General features: G+C 44.4%; 1 protein-coding gene across 1 annotated transcript in view; it reads left to right on the forward strand.

Moving 5' to 3' along the window:
- Positions 1-15000, forward strand: part of LOC126980186 (protein jagged-2-like) — an 84602-nt gene that overhangs the window by 9429 nt on the left and 60173 nt on the right. The window contains exons 2-3 of the mRNA XM_050833693.1: positions 3152-3203; positions 5801-6058. Of these exons, the coding sequence (XP_050689650.1) occupies positions 3152-3203; positions 5801-6058 (310 nt within the window). The remainder of the gene's footprint in view (positions 1-3151; positions 3204-5800; positions 6059-15000) is intronic.

The following is a 15000-nucleotide window of genomic DNA, read 5'->3' on the forward strand; positions in this document are numbered from 1 at the left end:
CTCCTCCTCCTCTCTTACGTTATATATAAGAGCGACAGTTTCGTTATCGTGGCCCGGGATTGGACCGTCGCCCGCGGCCTTACGTTATATTTCATTACGGGCCCTTCCCTTAATTTACGAGTGTGTGCCCTTATCATAAATACAGCATCGTGACCCTTCCAGCTGCTGCCCCCTTGCTTAACGAGGTGACTCCCGGGCGTACTGGGTGTAAAGGAGTCCTGGGGGGTTGGAGGGAAAGGGGTGAAAGGGGGGGTAAGGTAGGGTGACAGGTTGGGTGGGTGGGTGTATGTGGTAGTAGAGAGAGGTAGAGGGAAAGGGTGAGAGAAAGGAAGGGAGAAGAGGGTCAAAGATAGGGTGAGGTGAGATAGGGTGACAGGGTGTGTATTCAGTAGTAGGAGAGAGAAAGGGTGAGAGAAATGGAGGGAGAAGAGGGTGAAAGGTAGGGTGAGGTGAGATAGGGTGACAGGGTGTATATGCAGTAGAGTAGGAGAGAGAGAAAGGGAGGAAAGGGAGGGAGAAAGGAGAGGGAGAATAAGGTGATGAAGGTAGGGTGAGGGTGAAAGAGAGGGAGGGAGAACAGGGAGAAAAGTATAGGGTGATGAGGGTAAGGGTGATAGAGTGAGAAGGAAAAAAAAGTATGAGAATTGGAAGAAAAAGAGGAATGAAAAATAGCTGAGGAAAAAAAACAAGAAAATGAAAAGAAAAAAAGTAAAACGAGGAAAGAAGAAAAAGAAAGAAGAATGAAAACGAAAAATATGAAGAAAAAGAAAAGAGAAAAGAAAAGAAAAACGAGATAGAACAAAAAAAAAACAAGAAAAAGAGAGAAAGAAAAATAAGAATCAGAGAGAGAGAGAGTGACAAGAGTGGGCGGTGGGCGGGACAGTGGGCGGGGAGACAGTCATTTGGTTGTCTCGTCACCCCCTCCTCCCCACCCCGCACCCCACCCACCCCTCACCCACCACCACCTCTTGTCTTCACTGCGGGGGGCTAGAGGGAAGGAGGGGGAGGGAAGGGAAGGGAATGAGGAAAGGAGGAGAGGATGAAGGGAGAGGGGTAGGGAAGGGTGAAGGGTGGAGGGTGGAGGGAAGGGGAGGGGAAGGGGGAGACACTAACCTGACACTAACCTAAGGAATGGGACGATTTGGTGGGGGTGGGAAATGGGGGGGGAGGGGGCGTGGGGGAATGGCTGGAGGGTGGTGGTGATGGTGGTGGTGGAGGTGAACGAAGAATGCAACTCCACCATCTGTGTGTGTCTTGTGTCAATCACCACCACCACCACCACCACCATCATCACCACCACCACCACCACCATCACCACTATCACCACCATCACCACCACCATCACCACTATCATCACCATCACCATCAACACCACCACTATCATCAACACCACCACCACTATCATCACCATCACCACTATCACCATCATCACCACCATCACCACCATCACCATTGCATCTACAGTCACCATCAACCATTTATATGCCACTTAAATAACCCTTTTTTTATTATTTTCTCGTCTATTGTTTTCCTTTCAATCACTTTCCCCCAATAAAAGAAAATAAGAAACAGGTAATTCAGGTAGGAAAATAAAATAAAGTAGATAATAATAATAATAATAATAATAATAATAATAATAATAATAATAATAATAAATAATAGATAATAGATATACTTCTCATTCTTCTTCACACACAAATCTATCTATCTATTCTTCTCATAATTAAACTCAACACAATTCTTTATCTTATTAAATTACACAAAGAAAAGAAAAAAAAGGCGAACTAATAACTCAATTGCGTGCATGTGTGTGTGTGTGTGTGTGTGTGTGTGTGTGTGTGTGTGTGCAAAAAAAATCAGTTCCAACTTACGGAAAAACGAAGCGAAATAAAAAAAAAGAGATGAAAAGAATTGAAAGCAAGCGAAGAAAAGAAGGAAAGGAAGAAAACGAAGGCAAGGAAAATTAGGGAAAAGGAAAAAAAGGAAAATGGAGAGAGAAAAAAAGAAAAGAAGAAAAGAGGAAGAAAAAGAAATGAAGAGGAGTAACTGTTTCATTTTATTTTATTATTATTATTATTATTATTATTATTATTATTATTATTATTATCATTATCATTATTATTATTATCGTCATTATTATTATTTGTGTGTGTGTTTATTTTTGCCCACCTGTTGTCATCGGTAATTACGAGGCGCTGCACAGGTGGCGACGCTTAAATTGCAGGTGCACTTAAGGCTTACCTGGCGGGCGTGGGGCCAGACAGGTATTCGGTTTTTTTTAATGTAGTGAACGAATTATAATTTTACACCTTGTAGTTTCATCTCTCAATTTTTTTTTATGTCTTCTTACACTTGTTAATGCTAATAATAATAATGATCTTTGTTTTCTTCTTTTTGCGCGATGTTGTTTTGTTTTTGTTTTGTTTTTCTTTTCTTTCTCTTCTTCTCCTCTTTCGTTAATGTTATAGAGTTCCTTTGTTTTCCTTCTTTGTCTTCTTCCTTTTCTACGTTATTGTATTTTCTCTCTCTTTATCTCCTCTTCTCTCTCTTCTCTTGCGTTAATGTTATATAGTTATTTTGTTATTCTTCTTTGCCGTTTCTTTCTCTTCTTCCTTTCCACGCTATTCTATTTCCTCTCTATCTCTTCTTTTCTCTCTTCTCTTTCGCTCATGATAATAATTGCCTCGTGTGATTCCTTTGCAAGTTAGTTTTATCTTTTTATTTTTTTTATTTTTCACTCGCTAATGCTAATAATATATCCTTAATTAGTCGTTTTATTCCTTCGCATTTCTTTTCTTTTTCTTATTTCTCTCTTTTCCCTTTCGCTAATGTTAATACTTCCTTTGTTTTCTTCCTTTGCGGCTTCATCTTCTATCTCTCTTTCCATCTTTCACTTGCTAACTCTATTATTTCCCATGTCTTCTTCATTCATATTCTATAAGTTTTCTTTCTCTTTTTTATCCCTCACTCGCAAACTCTAATAATCTCCCCTGTTTTCATCTTAACATCTTTTACTTATACCTCTCTCTATCTCCCACTCGCTAACTGTTCTAATTCCCATTCTCTCTTTCTTCCTTCATATCCTTTTACGTTTATTTCTTTTTATCTCATTTGCAAACTAATAATTTTTTCCTTTTTTCTTCCATTCCAGAGATCGTTCACGCTGATTCTGGAGGTCCTCGACTTGTCCACCAACGAGACAGGTGAGTGAGTCTACCTGTGCGAGAGAGAGAGAGAGAGAGAGAGAGAGAGAGAGAGAGAGAGAGAAAATCATATTGAAGTTTAAGTGAATATAAGCATACATGGAGAAGAGGAGGAGGAGGAGGAGGAGGAGGAGGAGGAGGAGGAGGAGGAAGAAGAAAATAAGACTCAATAAATGATATAGGCGAACTAACGGTATGAAGAGAGAGAGAGAGAGAGAAGTGAAGAGAGAAAGTGTGGGAACAGAAGCATGAGGGAAGAAGAAGAAGAACAAGAACAAGAAGAACAAAAAGAACAAGAAGAAGAACAAGGAGAAGAAGAAGAAGAAAAAGAAAAAGAGATTGAAGAAGAAGAACAAGAAGAAGAACAAGAAGACAAGGAGAAGAAGTAGAAGAGAAGAGAGAAGAAGAGAGAGAGAGAGAGAGAGATAGAGAAGAGACAGAGAGAGAGAGAGAGAGAGAGAGAGAGAGAGAGAGAGAGAGAGAGAGAGAGAGAGAGAGAGAGAGAGAGAGTGAAAGAAAGAAAGAAAGAAAGAAAGAAAGAAAGAAAGAGAGAGAAAATAATAGACCCCAGATCCTCGTCGCTAGAGGCCAATCGTTTTAAGCAGCGAGACAGAGAAATTAATAACAAGGATTCTGAACCTGTTTGATAAGATCGGATCCCACTACAGAAGCGTTCACAGACAGACAGACAGACATACTGATCCCTTTAAAAACGAGTTGGAAAATATGTTCATTCGTTCTTTTTTTTTGTGTGTGTGTGTGTGTGTGTTTGTGTGTTTGCTGGGAAAGTGTCTGAAGTTAGAAGAGAGAGAGAGAGAGAGAGAGAGAGAGAGCGAGAGAGAGAGAGAGAGAGAGAGAGAGAGAACTTGACCATGACCGTACCCCTCCTCCTCCTCCTCCTCCTCCTCCTATGCCTCCTCCTCCTCCTCCTCCTTCTACTACTACCACTACTACTACAACCACACCTACTACTACTACTACTACTACTACTACTTATGGTGATAGTGACAGTGAGCGTAAATGGTAATGAAAATTATCGTAACACCTGTTGCTTGCACCGAGGATAAGTCCGTGGGAACCTGCGCTTGAGGTCACCTGGATAAGGACTCATACTGTGCTTCTTGCTGCTAAACCTGATCTGGAATGTGTGTATTTTCTTTTAACCTTTCTTCTTCCTTATGAGTAAAGGTGAGTGACTTGACTTCCCCTCCTCCCTTACCTTAGGCCGCCTTGATTTCTGACCTTTTCGCTGTTTACCTATCTCTGCGTGTACCCTAACAGACGGTTACCTTACCCCTCCCCACAATTCCTCCCTTGCACTGCTCTCGTAATCCTTCCCTTTACCGATGTTTACCTCTCTTACCTAACAGACGCTTACCTTAACCCTCCCCATAATCCTTCCCTTTACCGCTGTTTAGCTCTCTTACCTAACAGACGCTTACCTTACCCTCCCCATGGTCCTTCCCTTTACCGCTGTTTACCTCTCTTACCTAACAGACGCTCACCTTAACCTTACCCACAATCCTTCCCTTTACCGCTGTTTACCTCTCTTACCTAACAGACGCTTACCTTAACCCTCCCCACAATTCCTCCCTTGCACTGCTCTTAGAATCCTTTCCTTAACCGCTGTTTACCTCTCTTACCTAACAGACGCTTACCTTAACCCTCCCCACAATCCTTCCCTTTACCGCTGTTTACCTCTCCTACCTAACAGACCCTTACCTTACCCTTCCTTAATCCATCCCTCCCTTACACACCGCATTTACCTTCTTACCCCAATAGGTGAAGGAAAGGTGACTGACTCGTTTCCCTTCCTTACCTTACCTTACTCTTCCTCGGTCTCCTCCCTTACACACATTTTGCATCTCTCTCCGTTACCCAACAGACACCTTACCTTACCCTTCCCCAATTCTTCCCTTACATATTTCATACAATCCTTTTTTTACCCACTGTTTTCCTCTCTTACCCAACAGACGCTTACCTTACCCTCCCCACAATTCCTCCCTTGCACTGTTCTCCCAATCCTTACCTCTGTTTACCCCTCTTACCTAACAGACGCTTACCTTACCCCTCCCCACAATTCCTCCCTTGCTCTCTTCTCATAATCCTTCCCTTTACCAGTGTTTACCTCTCTTACCTAACAGACGCTTACCTTACCTTACCTTAATCCGTCCTTTACACACCTTTAACTCCCTTTCTACTTCCCAATGGACATTTACCTTACACTTACCCTACACTTACCTTGCTCTTACACACAATACCTCCTTTCGCACAACTCTACCCCAATAGACTTAAGCTACCTTTCCTAATTCACTCTCTTGCACACCGTTACCCATTACCTTCATACACAACAGGTGAGCAAAGGCAAGTGACTCATTCTCCACCCTTCCCCTACCTTACCTTACCCTTCCCTGAGTCCCTTCCCCTATACTTTTCCACCCCAACACACACCTCCCTTACCCTCCCTCAGTACCTCTCTACCTCACCTGTACCTTACCCTTCCCTGAGTCCCTCCTCCTGTACTTTTCCACCCCAACACACACCTCCCTTACCCTCCCTCAGTCCCTCTCTAACTCACCTGTACCTTCTTACCCCAGCAGGCGGCGGTGAGGTGATAGACTCCATGACGTACAGCGGCATCTTGGTCCCGGGTCCTGATTGGCACACTCTGACCCACGCGGGCTCGGTGGCGCGCGTGGCCTACCGGGTGCGCGTCCTGTGTGACCAGAACTACTACAACACAACCTGCACCAAGTTCTGCCGGCCCCGTGACGACCAGTTCGGACACCTCACCTGCGATGCCTCCGGGGACAAGGTGTGCAGGCCTGGTTGGATGGGGGACAACTGTGACAAAGGTGAGTTGTTTTGGTTTGTAGAGGTGCTGGGGGGGTGTATGTATGTGTGTGTGTGTGTGTTTTGTATGTTCGGGGAGTCTGTTGGTGAAAATGAATGAGGGATAACTGTTGTAAAAGTGAGTGGATGTTTGTTTTGGTTTGTGTAGAGGATAAAGGTCAGGTAAGTAAGGTTGTTTGCGTGTGTTTGTGAAGGTGTGTGTTTGCGTGTGTTTGTGTGTTCGGGGATAAGGTGTAGAGGTCAAAATGGATGGGGGAGGACAATTATGATAAAAGTGAGGAGGGGTTTCGTTCGTATGTGGGGTGGAGTGGGGTGAGGCTGCGGGTGCTTGGGGGAGACAAAGATAAAACTGCGGTTGGGTGTGTTTGAGAAGGGGGTTCTTGGGGGGGAGGAGGTCATGGGATGTATAGGATGGGATGGACGTTGTTTGCTATGGGTGTCTGTGGGTGTGGGTGTATATTCAGTGGGAGGATGAAGGAGGTTGTTTAGGTGTTTGTGTGGGTGGGCAGGTGTGGGTTGTGGAGTGTCAGATGTGGAGGAGATAAGGTTAGTTGTTTTGTTGTTTGTGTTTGTGGGGGTGGGGAGGTGATGTATGGTTGAGGGGTGGGTGAGGCAGGGAGTGTTTGGTTGAGGGGGGTGAGGCAGGGAGTGTTTGGTTGAGGGGTGGGTGAGGGAGGGAGTGTTTGGTTGAGGGTAGGTGAGGCAGGGAGTGTTTGGTTGAGGGGGGGTGAGGGAGGGAGTGTTTGGTTGAGGGGTGGGTGAGGGAGGGAGTGTTTGGTTGAGGGGGGGGTGAGGGAGGTGATGTATGGTTGAGGGGTGGGTGAGGAAGGGAGTGTTTGGTTGAGGGTGGTAAGGGAAGAAGTGTTTGGTTGAGGGGGGGGGTGAGGGAGGTGATGTATGGTTGAGGGGGGGGGAGGGGGAATTAAGGTGACCCTCCATCCAATCACCATCATCCACTTTCATTTTCACCATCACGACCCGACCTGGCACTTCCCCCTAATTACCCCTTTTGGCCCACCCTCACTATCATCATCACCATCTTCTTTCTCTCTCTCTCTCTCTCTTTATTTCTCTCTCCCTTTCTTTCTTCCTCCCCACCTCACGTATATTACCGAACTCTACCTTTTTCCTCTTTCTCTCTCTTTTTTCTCTCTCCCTCTCCCTCTCTCTCTCTCTCTCCCTTTCCCTCTGTCTATCTCTCCTCCCCTTTCCCTTCCTCACCTCAAGTTCATTAGCCAATCTCACTCTTTCCCTCTCTCTCTCCCTCCCTTTTTTCTCTCCCTCTCTCCCTCCCTCTCTCTCTATCTCTCCTCCCTTTTCTTTTCCTCACCTCACGTTCATTACCTAACCTCACCTTTCCCTCTCTCTCTCCCTCTTTTTTCTCTCCCTCTCTCCCTCTCTCTCTCTCTCGTGATAAAAGGGAAGGCGTGGTCAGACCTTGAGTGGGTGGAGAAGTAGAGTTTTTTTGTTCCCTAGTTATTGTTGCAGCATCCTTAGTGGTGGGCGAGATCTGTTGAGCTTTCTGTTGCCTTACCGTTGCCTCTGTTATCTTGTCTCTCTGTTAGCTTACTGTTGCCTCTCTGTTGCCTTTCTGTTGCCATATTTCTGTTGCCTTCCCTCTGTTGGCTTTCCTCTGTTACCCTTCCTTTCTGTTACTTTTCCTTCTGTTACCCTTCCTCTCTGTTACCTTCCCCTTCTGTTACCCTTTCTCTGTTGGTCTGTTTAGAAAGGTGTGTCTTGAGGTGGTAATTCTCCCTTTGTTTTCCCTTCTTACCTTCTGTTGGGGTGGATTTACCTTTCTCTCTCTTTCTCTCTTTCTCTCTCTCACCTGGTTTACCTTTCCAATCTCACCTGGCCCACAATACGTTTTTTTAATGTTTTTATTTCCTTTTGTGTTTTGTATATATGTTGTAATGTGTTCAGTTATGTTCAAATCTCTTTCCTGGCTAATCTCTTTCCTTGTCCAATCTCTTCCCTGTCCAATCTCTCTCTCTCACTCCCTTTCTCTCTTTCTCTCTCTCTCTTTTAGTATAGTCAAATATTTTATGCTATACACAACTTTCTCTAATCCAACATTGTATAATCTATTCTTTCATTCTCTTCTTATTCTCCCATTTTCACACGCAACTTCTACTACTACTACTACTACCTCCCATACATACACAACCACCTCGTCTCCACATAACTCATCATTCTCAAACATCCGCATTTACCTGGCTCTCAAAATCAACCTTCCTCAAAGCCTACCTGCGCGTGGCTCATTATCTCACCTCCCATACCTGTGTTTAGCGCGTTTCACTCTTTACCTGTAGAATTTAAGGTGCTCGGAGAAGGGGGGGGGAGGGTATGTGAGGGAGAATGTGCTAACTTGATGGATGTGTGTGTGTTTCGTGGGTGCTGAGTGCTGGAGGGGGTGCTGGTGTGTGTGTGTGTGTGTGTGTGTGTGTGTGTGTGTGTAAAGGGCTGTGATTTGCTTGGGTGCCCTCCTCCTCCTCCTCCTCCTCCTCCTCCTCCTCCTCACCATCTTCTTCCCTTCCCTTGTCTTTCTTACGTACCAAAAAGAAGAGAAGATGAAGATGGTGATGACTGTGATGGTGAAGATGATAGATGGGAAGATGATGGTGATGGTGGTGGTGGTGGTGATGGTGAAGATGGTAGAGGGGAAGATGATGGTGATGGTGGTAGTGGTGATGATAGTGAAGATGGTAGTGTTGGTGATGGTAGTGGTGATGATAGTGAAGATGGTAGTGTTGGTGATGGTAGTGGTGGTGGTGCTGGGGGGTAGGGGGGGGTAGGGGGGGGGGGCGCCATGACCAGAAGGTTCTTAATAACACACTTGAACACTTCGCTGGAATACATTTATTTTCGCCGCTGCCTCGTGGTGAAGATCATTATCAAACTCTCTCTCTCTCTCTCTCTCTCTCATGTGGTAATTATTGTTGTTATCATCATTTTTAAGTGTTGTTTCTCCTTTCTTTATTTTTTTCCTTTCCTTCCTTCCTCCCTCTCTCTCTCTCTCTCTCTCTCTCTCTCTCTTTGCTTCCTATCTCTTCCCTTCCTTCTCCTCCTCGCTTCTTCCTTCTCCCTCTTCCTCCCTTATCTCCCTCTCTTCACATTTCTTCCCTTCTCCCTCTCTCCTTCCTTCCCTTCCTTCCTCCTTTTACTTCCTCTTCTCCCTTTCCTATCTTCCCCTTCCTTCCCTTACCCTTCCCTCTTCCATTTCCCATTCCTTTCCCTCCTTCCCCTTCATTCCCATTCCTTCTCATTCCTTCCCTTCCCCTTCCTACCTCAATTTCGGGCATTCCCTTCTTCCTTCCTTCCCTTCCCTTCCCCATTCCTTTCCCTCCCTCCCTACCTATACTTCACCCTTCCCTCCCTCCCCTTCCCTCCCTTCCCCTTCCTTCCCTTCTCTCCCTACCATACAATTACAATCACTTTGCATATTAGGTCCATTTTTAATCAACCTTGTCAAGAAGAGAAGCATTGAGGGAAGGCCATTTGTCTCCTCCTCCTCCTCCTCCTCCTCTTCTTTTTCGTCTTCTTCTATTTCGTCTTTTTTTTCTTTTCTTTTTTTTCTTCTTTTTCTTCCTCTTCTTCTTTCTTCTTCTTCTTCTTCTCGTTCTTGTCTTTTTATCTTATCTCAAACTCCTTCTTCGTTTCTCTTTTTTTCTTTTTTTTCTTTTATTTCTTGTTAACTCTATTTACCTGTTGTTTTGTTTTTGTTTTGTTTTGTTTCTTTCCTTAATTTCCATTCTTTCATTTATTATTTTCTTTTTCCATTCTTTCTTTCCTTCTTTCTTCGTGTCTTTCTTTCTCATCTTTACTTCTTTACTTATCTCTCCTTTTCTCTCCTTTCTTTCATTCTCTCTTTTTTTTTCTTTCTTATGTAACCTCTAAATATTCTTTCCTCTTTCCTTCTTTTCTCTTTTTTAATTTCTTTATCTCTTTTAATCCTCTTTTCTTTCTCCATATTCATTCTTTTTTTTTTCCTTCTTTCCAACTTTTCATTCCTTCCGTTCTTTCAAACTCTTCTATCTTTTAGCGTTAGACTTCTCCTTCCCTTCCCTCCTTCCTTCCCTCCTTCCATCCTTCCTTCTTTCCTTCCCTCCTTCTTTTCTTCCGTTCCTCCTTCCATCCTTCCTTCCTTCCTTCTTTCCTTCCTTCCCTCCTTCCTTCCCGCCTTCCCTCCTTCCATCCTTCCTTCTTTCCTTCCCTCCTTCTTTTCTTCCGTCCTTCCTTCCATCCTTCCTTCCTTCCTTCTTTCCTTCCTTCCTTCCCGCCTTCCCTCCTTCCTTCCTTCCTTATGTCATTCTCTCCTACATTATCTCTCATTCCACCTTTCCTTCCTACCATCTTTCTCTTCTTTCTTCCTTCCTTCCTTCTATATCTTCTGCCCTCTTCCTCTCTTCTTTCCTTGCTTTCATTCCTTCGTCACGTTTCCCATTTTCTTTCTTTCCCTCCCCCCGTTTTCTTCCTCCCGTTCGGCGTGAAATGGCTTAATCTTTCCTCTTCCAAATTTGACCCCATATTTGTTTTCGTTGGAGTGTGAAAGAATTTACATAATATCTCCTTTTTTGGACCATAGCTTTCTCTCTCTCTCTCTCTCTCTCTCTCTCTCTCTCTCTCTCTCTCTCTCTCTCTTCTGCTTTTTCTTTTCGTTTCTTCTTTAATCATTTCTCTCCATTTTCTTCCTTTTTTCCTCTTTTTTTCCTCCTTCTCTCCTCCTCTCTCTCTCTCCTATTTCTCTTCTTCTTCGTTTTCTTCTTCTCTCTCTCTCATTTCCTCTTCTTTATTAACTTTCTTTCCCTCTCTTCTTCCCTTCCTCTTTATTTTTCCTTTCTCCTTTTCTTCCCTCTCTTTTATTTTCTCTCCTTTCCTCTTTCCCTTCTTCCTCATTCCACATATTTTCCTTCTTCCTCTTTTTCTTACTCTTTTTTTTCTTTTTTAGAGTTCATGGTGGTGGTGGTGGTGGTGTGGGAATATCGTGTGTGTGTGTGTGTGTGTGTGTGTGTGTGTGTGTGTATGTTGAACAGTGTTAAGACATATTGTTACCCCACACGCGAGAGAGAGAGAGAGAGAGAGAGAGAGAGAGAGAGAGAGAGAGAGAGAGAGAGAGAGAGAGAGAGAGAGAGAATCTAAGCAAAAAGTTAAAGAAATAATCAGATGAATATATACTGTGTGCGTGTGTGTGTGTGTGTGTGTGTGTACCTGACCACCGGGGGCAGACACACCTGTGATTAATCGTTACTGAATCTACCGGTCACCTCCTCCTCCTCCTCCTCCTCCTCCTCCTCCTCCTCCACCTCCACCTCTTCCTCCAAAACCTCCTCACCCTTTGCCTTCCTTCCCCTCCTCCACCTACCTTCTCTGACCTCCTCCTCCACCTCCTCTTCTTCTTCCTCCTCCTCCTCGTCCTCCTCCTCCTCCTCTTCCACATATCTTCCCTGACCTTCTCCTTCACTTAGTTTCACTCCCATCTTCCCCCCTTCTACTCCACATTCATTCTAGTAACCCCTCCTCTTCCACCTCCTCCACCTCCTCTTCCGCTTCCTTCTCCTCCATCCACCTTGCCTCTCCATCTTCCTTACTCCACACTCCCCTTCCTCATCCTCTTCCTTCCACCCACAACCACTGCCACCCACAAGTTATGCTCCACACTCCACCCAGCAAATCCACCCCACCCTCCACTCCCTCCCTCCTCCCTTCTCCCTTATCTCCCTCTCTTTACATTCTCTTCTTCCTCTCTCCCTCCTTACCTCTCTCTCACCCCTTCCCTTCTTCCCCATTCCTTTCCTCCCCTTCTCCCCCTCCCTCCCTGACCACACCCCTTTACCTCCCCATCTCCCACGGACAAATTAATCTCCCTAATTCATATATGTAACCCATTCACTGCCTACCTGAAAACCTCCCTCTCTCCCTTTCCTCCCTTACCTTACCTTACCTTCATCTTACCTTGCTCCTCATCTACCTGTGCGCCCTTACCTATCTCCCTACCTACCTTTCTGCCCTCCAGCTATCACCACCATCACCACCATCATCACCATCATCACCATCATCACCATCATCACCAGTATCATCACCCATGTACAGTTTTATAGTTCATCCGTTTAACCCGTCTGCCCTAAATTTAAGTTCACCCACCAGCCACCTGTCACCCATCTGTCTCATCCACCATTCAGCCACCTGTCATCCACTTTGCTTCATCCACCTGTTTTGTTTTTTTCCACCTCTTCTGCTTCTTCTTCTTCTTCTTCTTCTACTTCTTGTTTTTCTTGTTCTTCTTCTTCTGCTTCTTCTTCTTCTTCTTCTTCTTCTTCTTCGTCCGGGTCAGTACATTCCTCTCTTCTCCATAATCGCTATATTGTAAAACCACCAACATGCAATCCTCCTCCTCCTCCTCCTCTTCCTTCTCTTCCTCCTCCTCTTCTTATCTTCTTCCCCCTCCTCCTTCTCTTCTTCCATCCCCAGCCCCTCACAGACCTCCTACCCCTTTTATAACGCACTCTCCTCCTCCTCTTCCTCCTCCTCCTCCTCCTCCTCTTCCCAGGCGTGTCTAGAGAGGATTAAAACCTTTGCGGTTGTAATAACTTGCCAATGGGGCGAAGGAGTGTTTGTCTTGAGGAGGAGGAGGAGGAGGAGGAGGAGGGCTGGGAGTGGGAAAGAGAACATTGAGAAGCCGAGGAAGGAAGGGAAGGAAGAATTAAAGGGAGTATGTGGAGGAAGAGGAAGAGAGGAAGAAGAGGAGGAGGAGGAGGAGGAAGAGGAAGAGTACTAGAGGAAAAGAGATGAGAGGAAAAAGTAGGCGTAGAAAATATGGAAAAGAAAGAAAGAAAAGATGAAGGGAAGAGAAACGAAAGAAAGGAAGCAAAAGAAGATAAAAGGAGGAAAGGAAAAAAAACGAAAAAAAACGATCATAACCAAAAATAAAACAAAAAAATAAAGAAAATAATGAGAAAACAAAGAAAATGGAAAGAAGCAAAAATCCCCAAAAAAATTCAGATACAGACAAAAAAAAAATCCCAGACAAAGACTAAAGAAGAGGGCGAATAGGAGGAAGAAGAAGAAGGAGGAAAAAAATAATAAACGATAAAAAGAAAGAAAGAAGGAATAAGGCAATAGACGTTAATAAAAGGGAAGAGAACACAGAGACACTATAACAATATTTCTTCCACCTTGCCACTCCACTTTGTTATAAAAAATGTGAAAGTGGAGGTTAGAGAAGGTGGAGGAGGAGGAGGAGGAGGAGGGATGGGAGTGGGAAAGAGAACATTGAGAAGCAGAGGAAGGAAAGGAAGGAAGAATTAAAGGGAGTATGTGGAAGAAATGAAGAGGGGAAGAAGAGGAGGAGGAGGAAGAAGAGGAAGAGGAAAAAGTAGGCGTAGAAAATATGGAAAAGAAAGAAAGAAAAGATGAAGGGAAGAGAAACGAAAGAAAGGAAGCAAAAAAAGGAGAGGAGGAGGAGGAGGAGGAGGAGGGTAGAAAGAGGGAGATGAGGTGGAAGAATGGGAGTAAGAAAGGAAGAAGAGGAGAAAGGAAGAAAGGAAAAGAGGAGGAGGAGGAGGAGGCAGAGAAAAGAGAGGAAAGGAAAAATAAAGAAAAAAAAGGAAAATTGAGGAAAATAATGATATGAGAGAGAGAGAGAGAGAGAGAGAGAGAGAGAGAGAGAGAGTATTGAAGCAGAACGCACTAAGCAAAGAAGAAGGAGAAGAAGAAGAAGAAAAAGAAGAAGAAGAAGAAGAAGAAGAAGGAGATGGAAGAGAGAAAATATCGATTAATTAGTTGAAAGAGAAAAAAAAAACGGAGGAGAAAAGAAAAAGGATGAGAAAGAAGAACAAGGAGGAGGAAGAGGAGGAGGAGGAGGAGGAGGAGGAGGAGGAGGAGAACAAGAACAAAGAGGATGCGTAAAAAAAAATTCCATGTTCAAAATTAAAAAAAAAAAGTTAATGAAGAACGTGACGAGAAAGAGCAAATGAGAGAGAGAGAGAGAGAGAGAGAGAGAGAGAGAGAGAGAGAGAAAATAACCGAGACAGCGTAAAATGGAAAAAGAGAAGAAGAAGAAAAACAAAAAGAGGAAGAGGAAGAGGAGGAGGAGGAAGTCCAATCTACATTCAAGCCAAAAAAAAAAAAAAAGAGAAAATATTACGAGGGAAAAAAAAACATTAAGAAAAAATAACAAGGAAAAGAAAGAAAAAAAAGAAATGGACGAGAAAAATAGTAGTAGTAGTAGTAGTAGTAGTAGTAGTAGTAGTAGTGGAAGTAGCAGCAGTAGCGTGGTGTGGCCTGCGGGGTGGTCGTGGTCTGCCCTTCGCCTCCACACCACGCCAGGGAGGAGGAGGAGGAGGAGGAGGAGGAGGAGGAGGAGGAGGAGTTAGCTTGAACCTCTCCGATCCATCATGATGCGCCCCTCCACTACCACCTCCTCCTCTTCCTCCTCCTCCTCTTATTCCTTCTCCTCCTCTCCTCTCCTCCGCTTCACCTTCTCTCCTCACCTCTCCCAGTCTCTTTCTCCTTATCTTCCCTTTTTCTTTTTCTCTTTCATTATCTTCATTACTTTCCCTGCCACTCTTTGGTTATTTCTTTCCCTTCTTCCTTCCTTCCTTCCTTCCTTCCTTCCTTCTTTCCTTCTTTCGTTGTCCACCTTTCATTAATTTTTCATCCACTTTCCTTGCTTACATTCCTTCATATATATAACCTATCTTTCCATGTATCTATCTACCTATCTATCTATCTCAGGTGTGGTCGACAGGTATGATAGAGAGAGAGAAAGAAAGAGAGCATCCCCTGAACTTTCCCTCTCCTCTCCTCTCTCTCCCCCTGGGTCATCTCCTCTCCCCCTGAACCTTTCCTCCCCCCTATAATAGACCTCCTAACCTTCTCTCTCTATAGGTCTCCCTCTCTTTCTTCCCCTTGATGTTCTCCCCATTGGTCTTTTCTCCCCCTTAGA

Source organism: Eriocheir sinensis, chromosome 1 (genome assembly GCF_024679095.1).
Source record: "Eriocheir sinensis breed Jianghai 21 chromosome 1, ASM2467909v1, whole genome shotgun sequence".
Lineage (NCBI taxonomy): Eukaryota > Metazoa > Arthropoda > Malacostraca > Decapoda > Varunidae > Eriocheir > Eriocheir sinensis.